We start from the raw sequence: 13,012 nt of genomic DNA, 5'->3' as shown, positions 1-13,012 counted from the left end.
TGAGTTGGCGTGACCGCAGTGCGCTTGATGTCGATGGCTAAGTTAACGGCGTTAAATATACCCATCATACACCTCTCACCTACCAGCAGATGGATGGCCAATAAAATTACAAAAATAAAACTGTTAGCAATAATATTGGAAAAAAATTAAAAAGAACAACAACAACTGCAAAACAATTTTTAGCTATCAACACAATTTAAATAGCAAAAAAAGAAAAAAAAATTTGTTACCACTACTACAAAATATATGTATGTACATATAAAACATTTATACTCTGCTTAGATGTCATTTTTTTGATGTCGCACTCATACACATTAATTGTTAGAGATGCTGTTTTGATTTTATTTTATTTTATTTTTTTTTTGTCATTGTTTTTTTTTTTGTGCTTTGTATAACCGCAATTCCCCAATCATCAAAACAACAAACGCCAACCTCATACATGATCATAATCAGTACGTCGATCCGCCGCCGATCACCCAACGGTCAGACAAACACCCCACTGCAGCAACAACAGCTACCAGCTAACAGCTAAGTGTAGCACAACAAAAAATAAACAAAAAAAAATTAATAAAAAAAAAACAAGAAGCATGCACGCACCCGGCATTCAATACAAGAACTGGTTTTATTTTGGTGTCTGTTTTAATTCTGCTTTCGTTTGCTTACTCTCCCTCACGCGCTATAATTTGCGGCGTTATACGTTATACGTTATACCGTGATTAACCACAGTATTCATTCCTAACATTTATGTTCTAACGTGGTCCACACTATTTGTTGCATTGTGTAGTGTAGTGTGTCTGTATTAAGTTTTATGCGCCCATATTCGACCCACTCATCGTAAGCTTTGCTCATTGCTCACTTATGTTCGACTTTGCGGTTTTTTGTTTTTGTTTTGTTGTTGTTGTTGATTTGCGGATGTTGTCTTTCATATGGGTTTATATATATTTTCTTTTTTTTTTTTTGTTGTGTATAAAAACTAAAAAGAAAATTTGCTCTGTTTGCAACAATGCTTTCATTGCAATAATATTATTTATTTATTTATTCTTTGTTGTTTTCTTTTAACTATGCGCCAATTAAATACATAATGAACTTTATTCTACGAAAAACATTAATTCTATATCAAGTAGAGTAAACGTCTAATGATTACTTAAGATTTAGTCCACTCGTAACAAATGACTTCAGTCACATTAAACTATGATGCTATATATTTAACGAAGTCAAAAACATCTGTACGATCAGTTCAAGAATTTGCATAATTAAATAAATTTCTTTTGGATTTAAAAATTTCCTCACTATTATCAAACTTTTCTATACAGAATAGGTTTCTTATAATAAGACAAATGTAATAGGAATAGAAATACACTGCGACCATGGTTGTTCTTTTGTCCGAACAGAAGACATTCCGCTTTCCGAATGGAAGCCAGAATATCGACCGTTGAGGACCTGCTTATGTCAGAAGGGGAGAGTGATTCTCGACCCAGTGACCTCCTACTGGCCCAGATTAAGGCTGGGCAGTCACAGAGAATGTGATTGAAAGTCTCGTCTGCTTCTAAGCAGAGTCGACAATCTATCTCTTCGTATAGACTGATTTTGTTAAGGTGATAACACAGTCTATGGTGACCCGTTAAATATTTCACCAGCAACCTCAACGCTGTGCTACTGGAGAAGGATACCTTACCATAACTGTAGAGATGAACCAGCTCTTTAGCCTGAACTTAATGCAGAATATGGCTCCATTTCACAGATTTGAATGGCACATCCTAAGTCAGCAAGACAAATAAAATAGTTTTTAACATTTTCTAAGAATTTTGTATTTGTTAACACAATTATTTAAGAAAACTATAAGATAGATATTTTTACAAACCATATAAATAAGATATTTATTGTAAATACATAAATATTTCAACATTTATTTTCATAATGCAAGTGATATACCCAGATCTTTCAGAGGTACCTAAAATACTATCTTGTTCTATTATCTGTCTTGCAATTTTGTTATCTACTCCCACTTTTAGTTTTTGAGATAAAGAACTCAGAAATTAATACATATATATTTATATATTTCTTATTAAAGAAAAATAGCGGTATATATGTATAGCAAAAAAAAAATTCTTCAGATATGAAGATGGACTTGCTCCAAACTGGACTAGAAACGTACCAGTCAGCTGCTTTAACTGAAGCGTAGCCTGATCAATGCTACGATATCGGTGCTGAGAGTATTGTAACTCTAAGGATTAGAACCAAACTATACTTTGCCTTGGGTGTCAGTATTGATCACTGACTAGCAGAAGATTCAAATTCTTTGGAGTCACTTCTCTTACCAAACTGACAAAGAAGATATGCTATGATATTAAGTATACCCTATAATGATTGCGGATGAGATTGTGACTGTGCGGATGAAAAGGATACTGTACTTCACCTCATGTGTCAGTATCCATCATAGGCTAGGATAAAATTCAAAATTTTTGGGTCTCCTTTTTAACGACCTGTCACTGCCAACTTGGATGATATCGCGGGTCACAGCGGGTCAATTTAAACTAAAAGTGTTAATTTTTAAATAATACTTAATAGAACAGTCGAGTCTACGTTCCAGATCCAAACTTCTAGTTTGACAATCAAGTGCCGTACATCACACCCATAAGGGTTTAAATAAGCAGAACCATGTGATCTACAAAGCGAACGACATTTTCAAAGAGAAGAGAAGAGAAGCAGACCTATCTGACCTATCTATCTAAACTGAAATTAATCCTATAGTTGAATACTTTTACTTTATGAGTAAATACAAAGCCATATGGATTGTTTTTGACTAAAATTAAAGTCAGAAATATAAAACAAACGATAAAATAACATATTTTTATAGAAACTACAAAGATTGTGTTTCAACAGAAATACATATTGAGCTTTATAACAAAGTTCAATAAAATTAAGAATGAAGCAATGTTGGAAGAAGAAGAAGAAGACAATAATCATAAAAAGCTTATATGGCGAAATCAAAGTGAATCGAAGTAAATAAAAAGTAAAATAATTATTTAAACTTGTCTTATATCAAAAACGAAAAAAAAGCAAAGATCAAAGCATTGAACATGGGTGAGACACCTTAAAGAAATGCAAACAAATCGGAAATTAAAGTATATATGCGTGTATGCGTGTGTGCCTGTGTCATGCAATGAAAGACCGACCAAACGCCTCCATATAGAGATATGCTTTGCTGTAACGTAACAAAAATATTTAAAATGGGACAACAAAAAGCGGACAGCAACTTTCCCACTTTATTGAGAACATACCATGAAACAATATTTACACCCATCGCTGCCAACGCTGCCTTCGCTGGCAGTGAGGGAGCAACGTGTTGCATTAAAAAACAGACAAACCCAAAGCAGAAAGCAGACTGCCGTTTGCTGTGACTTCAGTGACGAGACAAACCAGTGAGGAGGCTATACTCGTATAACTCTTAAGAACAACATGGCATCAAAAGCAAATCATCTGTTTTTATGCCGCAAAAATTGTTTTATTTTTTTTTTGTTTACTTTTCGCGACTTTTGTATGTAAAATATTGCACGATACTTTATGTGATATCACTAACGACACGTACAAATATATACGAGTGTATGTATGTATAACTGTGTGAACATCCACCCACTTTAGTCTCCAACTACACCCAACCGCAGCGTGGTGTAGTCAGTCTCGAAGCGAATAAGAAAACAAAACAAAAAAGTGTTACAATCACGGCTGGTGGAATACGTACGAGCAACAGGCAGGCAAGTCAACCGAGTTTTCGCTTCCATTCAAGTTGAGACATTTATCTTTGGGCGACAGCTTATGGATGGGTTGATTTGCTTTAGCTGCATAGATAAGTAAGAAAACCTTGAATTTGTTGTGGTGTCGGTGTCGTTTTAGGTACAAAGGTTCATAAACATTCATAAAAACAAAACAAAAAAAAACTGAAAAAGAAACAAAAAAAAAAAGGAAAATCAATTTACAGATGAGCATAACTATTTGTCTTAGTAGCTTTTAGCTTATTGTACACGTTTTTGGGTGTGCTACCCAAGACTACGTTTATATTTCCGAGAAGTATTTTATGTTTATATACATATATCTCTATATATATAATATAAATACTTATACAATAAATGTTAAATATACCCACTATAAATAGTGAAAAATCTGTAAAATTTGACCAATTTAATTTAAAAACTCTACATTATTCACTGAATGTAGGAATGTCGTAAAACAAGCTTAGGTCCTACATGGACTGTATACATGTAGATGATAATGATGAGTACACGGTCGAAAATTTCAGTTTAAATTCTCAACCCTGTAAACTGTTTTAGGGTTTAAATCAATATTTTCAAACTCTGAGGTTGACTTTTTAAACCTACTAAAGTTTATAATTGGTAATATATAAAATAAACTCTAGAAGTTGAATATATAAGAAATATATAAAGTTTAAATCGCAGAAAATAAACTGCTTGAGTTGATAACATAACCCGCAAGTTTTATTTTAAAATCATTAAGATTCTATTAAACTGAATGGTTTAAATTATAAACTCATTTAAGTTTGGATAAATATAAAAACCCTTTGAGTTTTAAATTTAAACGAAAATTTTCGACCGTGTAATCCCATTTGATATCACATATTAGTGTTGTTCATACGCAGACTAAAAAGACCCGTGGCATATTGACAACGCTAAAAGGCACAATACTCTTATTCAAGTTTAAATACTTATTATACTTATAAATACTTATTAAAATACTTATTGTTAAATTTTTGGTAAAATATACAATAATAAAATCTGAAAAATCTCTAAATGTAGCTAAATCTGTAATTTTGCAGGATGACAGCCATGTCAGGTCAATAAAAGAAAGGGTCTGAACTTCTCGAAACTTCTTGTAGCCAACGATTACGAACAAAAGTCATTATACGGTAGACCCAGTCTTATAACATGTGTTCCTAGTAAACAGTGACCTGTTAGTTTAGTTGAAGCAGCTGACTAGTTTGTTTCTTGGCCAGTTTGTCATTGATATTAACTTATTAAATGATTTATCAGGTTATCCAAGATAACTTCGACTATTACTGAACTGTTGTCGTGAATGCTTGATAATAAAAACGAAATATGTACATTCATACAATATAATATATAGTTGTGCAAAATATGTCCTGTTAATAGTTTTGTTGTAATGCTTAGATTTACCTCTAGGTATTTAAAGATTTCGACTTTTCAAAATGTCAGTATTATGAATATTAGTGACGGGAGCTTAATTAATACTTCTTGCTGGCAGTATTATTGTTTCAGACACTTAAACAAGTCTATTATATCTAGTTTAAAATGATTCGATATATGTTAGAGGGAGGTTGACCTCCAAAAATCTCTTATATATCACACAAACAAGCCGTAACTAACCTCTTTTTTTATTATTATGGATGTCTTAGAAACCACTTGTATACGTCATAAACAAAGTTATTGATTCCAAAAACCTCTTTTATATGTCACAGACAAAGTCGTAGATGTTTTCTTTTTATTCTAGTGATCCCGTAGTCAGACCAGATTTCCGAATTTTAATTAATCGTAGAATCGTAGAAAAGGTTGTTCCTGAGATACCCTATACACCTCAAAGCTGACTATAGAAAAAAGGCACAATTGGGTAATATTAGTTATCTAAAACCAACATCGGCCGATTGATAACTAATGGCATATTTGCTATAGTTTGTTTTCTAAATGCGTAATTTTGTTTTTCAAAACCTTTTAAAGTTTTATTTATTTTTATTAAAATTGCAAGCGAAACGATTAAATTGCTGTGCTTCTTATATGTTCCCACCAAAAACGTATAAAAAACTTAAGTATTTGTGCATGACTTTCTTAATGTCATGTTATGCAGTCAAAAGACAAACGTAGGTTTAACCATCCACCCACCGCTCCGCTTCGGACTCATCCTCGTTAACTAAAATAAACAAAGTGTCATGTGTCAACAGATTCCTCGAAATGTCTACTGATAGTTTCAGCTGTCGCTAGCCACTTCCACAATGCCGCACGATCGACGATCCCCACCGCTCCCGGCTCCCGGCTCCGCTCCGAACAGCGCAAAAATTAAAAAAATAAAAATGAAACAAAAATAAATAAAATTAAAAAGTGCTTACATTCGCGTTTTAATAAAATAATTCAGTTTGTTTTCAGTTTATTTATTTATTTTCTCTCTTTTTTTACAGTTTGTACCGGTTCGTATTTATAGCAACATTGCAAGAGTATTTTTTAAGCCATGGCAACATTAATACCGTCCTCAAATGTTGAGGCCGCATATGAAGATATGTTTAAGGAAATCACAAGAAAATTATATGGAGAAGAGACCGGAAATGGTTTGCATACATTGGGCACACCGGTTGCGCAGGTGGCAACTACTGGGCCCACAGCGCCCGAAGGAGAACGTTCATTTACGAATTTGGTAAGTTAATGAAACACATTTTTGCATTAAAGTTCTTCCTCTCAAATTATTCCCTCTATGATTGCATTGTATTTCTTTGACTTTATTTATAATTATTTTATTTTATTTAAATTTATTTTCTTTTGTTTTTTAATAAACAGCAAATCGATCGTTCCTCGGCGCCAACAATTGAATACGAGCATAATGCTGCCGCAGCGACTTCAGTAGTGGCAGCTGCTGCTCAACAAACGGGTAACGTTGTAATACAACAACAACCCGAAGGTTCAGTTGTTGTAGCCACTACAGGCGGTAATTTCAAATCAGAAGATCATTTGAGCACCGCTTTTGGTTTGGCTGCGCTTATGCAAAATGGTTTCGCCACGACTGGTACCATTTTGAGTACGCAGGCTATAAATAAAGTTGTTACAAATGCTACTGGACAACAGCAACAACAACAGAATACCAGTGTTACTGTTGTAACTGGTGGCGATCAACATCAGCGTTGGAGTACTGATGGCACAACAGCTGGTACTGAACAACAACAACAGCAACAACCACAAATTGTACAATGGACTACAGGTGGAAAATTACAAAGTTTCACAACAACACAACATCAACAGCAGCAGCAACAACAACAACAACAGCAGCAGCAACAACAACAGCATCAGCAACAACAACAACAAATAACGACAACACCAAAGTCAAAGTAAGTAAACATGCAATGAAATTTCCTACTGTCAGTACAAATTGCACTTTGTCTTATAACGAACTTAAAACATCTGCCTGCTGCTCTCAAACCGCAAATATAGACACGTGAATATACAAAAATAGAAAGTTTTGCAACTAACAGTTAGTAGCAGAAATTCTAACATTCAAAGGTAGCACTGTATCTTGTTGTTACCACGAATGATACAAAGTTTGTATAAAGAGTCGTTTATTCGAAGGCACTGCATGCATGTACCATAAGAACAAATCCAATCTTTGTATTGTACTTCAAAGAGGAATTGTTATTTTATACAATACTTTCAAAATATTTTACATTTGAACTTTATTAAAATTATTTCCCTTTTATTTGTTGTATTGTAGAAAAAATCGTAATGATCATGCCACCACAGTCAACGCCACCGCAGAGGTTATCTACACAAGCACTTCTCCATCAGCGAATATCGTAAATGTTGTTACCAATCAAAATCAAACAGCCAACACATCAACGAATATCAGCAATGCAGCCAATAATATTGGTGGTACAAATGCGGGAGGAAGTACGAGCAACAATCGTAAAAAGTCACAAAATTCACAAAACGTTAACGTCAATAACAATGGCATACAAGTACAAAAAAGATACGCCTGCACTCATTGTCCATATTCCACCGATCGACGAGATCTATACACTCGTCACGAAAACATTCATAAAGATGAGAAACCGTTTCAGTGCTACGCCTGTCTTAAGCAATTCAATCGTGCTGATCATGTCAAGAAGCACTTCTTACGTATGCATCGTGAAATGCAGTATGACATCAATAAGACCCGCCGGCATGTACCAAATTCAAATCATCATGCCGGTGGACGTGGCAATGTAACAATAACAACAATTAAAACAGAACAGAAGCCAAATTTGTTTCAAACAACAAATGTGCAAATTGATAATGCTTTCCTTGAAGGTCAACGCCAACCCACTTCGTCCAGTCTTAGTATTGCTGAGACCATTGAAGCTGTTGCTACAGCAACAGATGCACCATTACCACAATTAAAACAAGAAAAGAATGATGATGGCACAATGGCCAGTGGTGGTTTGGTTAAACCAAAACGAGAGAAACGTTTCACCTGCTGTTATTGTCCGTGGACCGGCGCTGATAAGTGGGGTCTAAAACGACATTTGAATACTCACACAAAACCCTTTGTTTGCCTGCTATGTGATTATAAAGCAGCACGTTCCGAACGTTTAGCAACGCACGTATTAAAGGTACACAATAAGCGTGCGTGCAACAAGTGTTCCTTTTTAGCTGATACTCAGGAAGAGTTTCAGGCCCATGTCAATGAAGTACAGTAAGTAAAGTTATTTTTTTAACCTAAATATATTATTATTACTATAATAGTTAGATAATACGCATAGAATACCCAGATAATTAATTGTATTTACTGTACCAGAAGTTATAATTTTTAAATTGGAAAAAATATTCACGAGCACTTAAGTGACTGTCTAAAGCACTTTTACTCAATGGTGTATGTGGCCACTTGGATGATCCACTGTAATAAGAGCTCCGTTGAATTCTGATAATTTATTGAGATGAATATAGAAGTATACTTTAAAGCCCTAAATATTTTCGAGACGGAATATATTCTGAATTTCATTTATTCTTTTGGAATCATAGGTCTCAACAGCTATTAGTCCCTTATGTCATTTTCTTTCGTATTGCTATTAGTCTATGTATTTAATATGAGATTTAGTAATCTCTGCCCACATTATTTTCTACATACTCTTCTAACTTCTCTTTCTTCTCACGTCATCTCGACTGCACAATTTTCTAATTCATGCAGATGCCTTCTTTAAGGCTGATATTTAATACTCTACCTATATCTGTCTCTTCTCTCACTACATCTTTCACATATTCTTTTAATTTCTCTTTCCTTCCCACACCATCGCAAGTGTATGTTTTGTAATTCATTTAGGTGCCTTCTTTCAAAACTCTCATATGGGTTATTTGGGTATTTTTATAAGTAAATAAGTTTATTTAAACCAGTTAAAAATTTATAATCGATGCTTCTGTAAACACAATTAAATCTATCAATTTAAATAATATGTATTAAAGTTTATGTTAGATATAAATCGAATAATGTAATTATATTAGTAATTAAAAATTTTAAGTATTAACAATTATATTTATAAACTATCTACTCTTTCTATAATGCAAACCAGTCCACATGATAGTAGACCTTCACGTAATAATACGAATAATAATACTAACAATAGTTCTACAGCCAATATAAATGTATTACGTACAATTGGCAACACCTTAGTTACAGAAAATCAAATAAATACGTTTCAGAATTCTAGTACAACTTTTAGGTAAATATTTATAAAGAAAATTGAAATATTATTTAGATAAAAAATATTAAATAAAATATACGCTTCTTGTTTTGCTACTTATCATTTGGAAAATTAATATAGTGTTGGAAACACTACGACTACAACTACTAATGCTGTTGGCAATGCTGGCGGCTCTGTTACTATTTATACAACAACTACAACAAATGATAATGGTAACGGCAATATAACAGGTGGTCCACTACAGGAAATTATTGTAAATCCAACTTCAATGGTAGGTTGGCGTTTGAGTGCCAACGGGTCTTTAATACCACCACACGACTTACTAACAAGCGGTCTGCCAAATGCAGCCGCACAAAAACGGGGTTCCGAACGTTTATTTCAATATCTTGAGGCCGACGGAAGTGATCCAGAAGACTATGCGCGGTACCTACAATAAAATTGATAATAATTTCTTAAAAAAAATTTTATTAATTTTATTTTGTTTATGATTGTTCTTTTTGTTCTTTTGTCATTTATTAATTAGTTGGTAATAACATTATATAGTAATTAATGTTAATATTAACTAATTAATATTTTTATTCTTTTTGATTTTCTTCCCAATTGTGTTCATTCCTATTGCTATATAAAAAACAGCAAGGTCCTTCGGCTAGTATTTTTGTTCCTAGTATTTTGTTTATATCATTATTCTCACTATATTATGTCGTTTTTATTGTATTTGTAGTTTTTATTATTATTACCATTTTACCATTATTATGTTATTTATATAATTATTATTTTATCATTATTATGTTACTTATATAATTATTTTATTATTATTACTTTTTTATGAATATTATTTTATTTTATTTTTTTGTGTGGCGGGGTAGAGGGAATTATCTACTCACTGACCACAATCCGGCGCCCCGGAAAGTGAGGCCGGAGACCCGCATGAACTAAGCTTACCTCCCTTATTCCTAATAATAATTATTTTATTTCTATTATTATTTTATTTTATTATTATTTTATTTTATTATTATTTTATTTTATTATTATTATTTTATTAATATAATAGTTTTATTATTTTATTTTATTATTATTTTATTTTATTATTATTATTTTATTAATATAATAGTTTTATTATTTTATTTTATTATTATTATTGATTTAATGTAATTATTTTATTATTATTATTTTAAACATTGACAAAGTTATTTATACTTATTATTTTAAAATTTTTTTTTTTAAGTCATAATATGTTTAGTATATTTTATAACATATATATACAGTTTTTTTTTCAAACATTTAAAATTAATATTTTTTTCTCTTTCAACAGTCTTTTAAAAATGGATGCCATTAGTCGTAATACAGCTTCAGTCGCTCAGGATTTTCATAAAGCGGGGGGCGTGCAAGAGTTGAAAATTCCAGTTAATCATCAACTCCTGTTTAATAATAAACTGCCTTCGCAATTGACGACAAAAGAAGCTGCTGCGCTATTACAAAGCCTTAGCTATACGAATAACATCAGCTATGCGATTCAACCACAGCAACACCAACAACAACAGCGTTCAAAATATGGTGGCATCCATGGTTATCAACCGCAGAATGGTATGCGTCAACGACAACATTCCACTGGTATCGATGATGAAAATACACCATCGTCCGCTTCATCGACGACGTCCAACGACGATATATCACCAGTAAAACGACAACAACAAGAGCGTAAAAATAATGTTGCAATAAAAACTGAGCAGAGAAAGGCGATGTCGGCATTTTTAAGTCAAAATTTTGATTTGCAAGAGACAACAATACATACAACAAATGAATCAGCAAGCAGCCAAAATAAGCGTAAACACTATCAAACGATCGATAATGATGAAGATCAAGAAAATAAAGTGCAGCTTATTAAATCGCCTCCCGCATATAAATATCCCGTAAATACTAATTTCAGTAACCAAAGTAAAACTAAAGCAAATCACAAAAATGCCGTCAATATTACGAATAACAATAATAATAGCAACAACAGTCACAATCGTGAACATCGCCTTGATCTGCTGAGTAGAGATGATAAAGAAAATTCCAATACTGCATCTTTTCTATCTACAATGGATTATCAAAACCTTAACAAATTGGGTACACATTTTCAGAACTATGTTAAGGATATCATAAATAAGTATTACGCTGAGATACCACTTATGTTTCCAGCTATGCCAACACCTACTACAACACCACAACAAAGTCAAGAACAATCGCCAAAAAAGAAACGTCTATTAAGTGAAACTGAAGAATATATCGAATACCTGAAAAATAAAGAAGATATTACACTCACGATAACACCTAAACAACCGCGTACTTCACCAACAATAACGCAAACATTAGAAAAACCAATACCAGCTCTGACAACCATTAGTGAAACTTCCATAAGTGTGCGTTCAAATAATAAACCTAAATCACCATTAAAACGTTATCAACAGGAAATGCCAGTACAACGTAGAGAAAGTCCAAAGAAACAACAAGTCACAAATTCAATAAGGAATCGACCGCCACGCAAATCCTTATCTCAAATTGCTACCTTACTACCGCTTTTAGCTGACGCAGCGAGCCAACAACAATACCTAGCAACACCACTGGATTTTAGCAAGAAATCGATGCCATCGCCAAAACCAACACCTCAACCTCAAGAACAAAATGATGCTGTCATCAATCTGGCAGCAAGCTCATCTAGCTCCTCTTCTTCTTCTTTGCATGATAAACGCTCATCTCGTAAACAAGCTCAACCAAAAAAGATACGACTTACACCAGAAGCGGTCGTATCAATGCTGCGTGATAAATACTTAAGTCGTATGGTTAATCGGAAGCTTCGCTGTGCTATCTGCACCAAAACGAAACGGTGGCAATCAATGATGTTTAGCTACCACACAAAAGGTACACTGGCTTTGCATCGAATGTGGAGACATCGGAGTCAACCAAAAAATTGCGGTTTGTGCGGTGAAGTATGTAAGCACAAAATCCATTTGAGTTTGCACTATAAACGCGCTCACAGTGCTGTGGTCCAAAGAAAGAATCAAGTGAAGAAGTCGGCGACAAATTATAGTGAATTATAAATATTAAATAAGTTGAGAGTATTTTGATATTACACGAATTTATTTATATATTTATTTTAATTTCAATTGTTGAATTTCGTAGATTTGAACTCATTAATTGCGATTTATATCAAAAACAAAAAAAAAAGAAAATAATAAATCTTCCTAAATTTTCGTTTGTAGCAAATCACTTAATGAAACCTAAGCTGAAATATCCATCGAGAATTATTTTATATTTTACTAGTTTAAATTTTAAAAACATTTGACTATATTTATTGATATAAAAATTTTTTATATTAGTTGATATTTAAATTTGATATTTTTTGCTTATTAAAACATTAAGCAAATATGAATTTTTATTAAAGGCAAATAATTTTGTATTAAATAAAATTCAATTTTTCTTGCCATTTTATATATTGTATTTCAAATTTGATATTGCATTTATTTTATATATTTTAATTAAATTTTAAGTTGTGATGTACCTGAAGTT

General features: G+C 32.8%; 1 protein-coding gene across 3 annotated transcripts in view; it reads left to right on the top strand.

The window, feature by feature from the left end:
* The window catches only part of LOC119680672 (protein charlatan-like), a 30,280-nt gene extending 17,546 nt beyond the window's left edge, over positions 1 to 12,734 (top strand). For 2 of the 3 annotated variants that reach the window (XM_038093606.1, XM_038093605.1), the window contains exons 2-7: positions 6,203 to 6,435; positions 6,576 to 7,120; positions 7,501 to 8,460; positions 9,332 to 9,481; positions 9,584 to 9,886; positions 10,776 to 12,734. In XM_038093606.1, the coding sequence (XP_037949534.1) occupies positions 6,253 to 6,435; positions 6,576 to 7,120; positions 7,501 to 8,460; positions 9,332 to 9,481; positions 9,584 to 9,886; positions 10,776 to 12,543 (3,909 nt within the window). In that variant the 5' untranslated portion in view covers positions 6,203 to 6,252 and the 3' untranslated portion in view covers positions 12,544 to 12,734. The remainder of the gene's footprint in view (positions 1 to 6,202; positions 6,436 to 6,575; positions 7,121 to 7,500; positions 8,461 to 9,331; positions 9,482 to 9,583; positions 9,887 to 10,775) is intronic. The other variant, XM_038093607.1, reaches the window with a different exon arrangement.
* The last annotated feature ends 278 nt before the right edge of the window (positions 12,735 to 13,012 follow it).

The sequence above is a fragment of the Teleopsis dalmanni genome, chromosome 2, assembly GCF_002237135.1.
Source record: "Teleopsis dalmanni isolate 2A chromosome 2, ASM223713v2, whole genome shotgun sequence".
NCBI classification, from domain to species: domain Eukaryota; kingdom Metazoa; phylum Arthropoda; class Insecta; order Diptera; family Diopsidae; genus Teleopsis; species Teleopsis dalmanni.
This window is presented reverse-complemented; position numbering and strand designations above follow the sequence as displayed.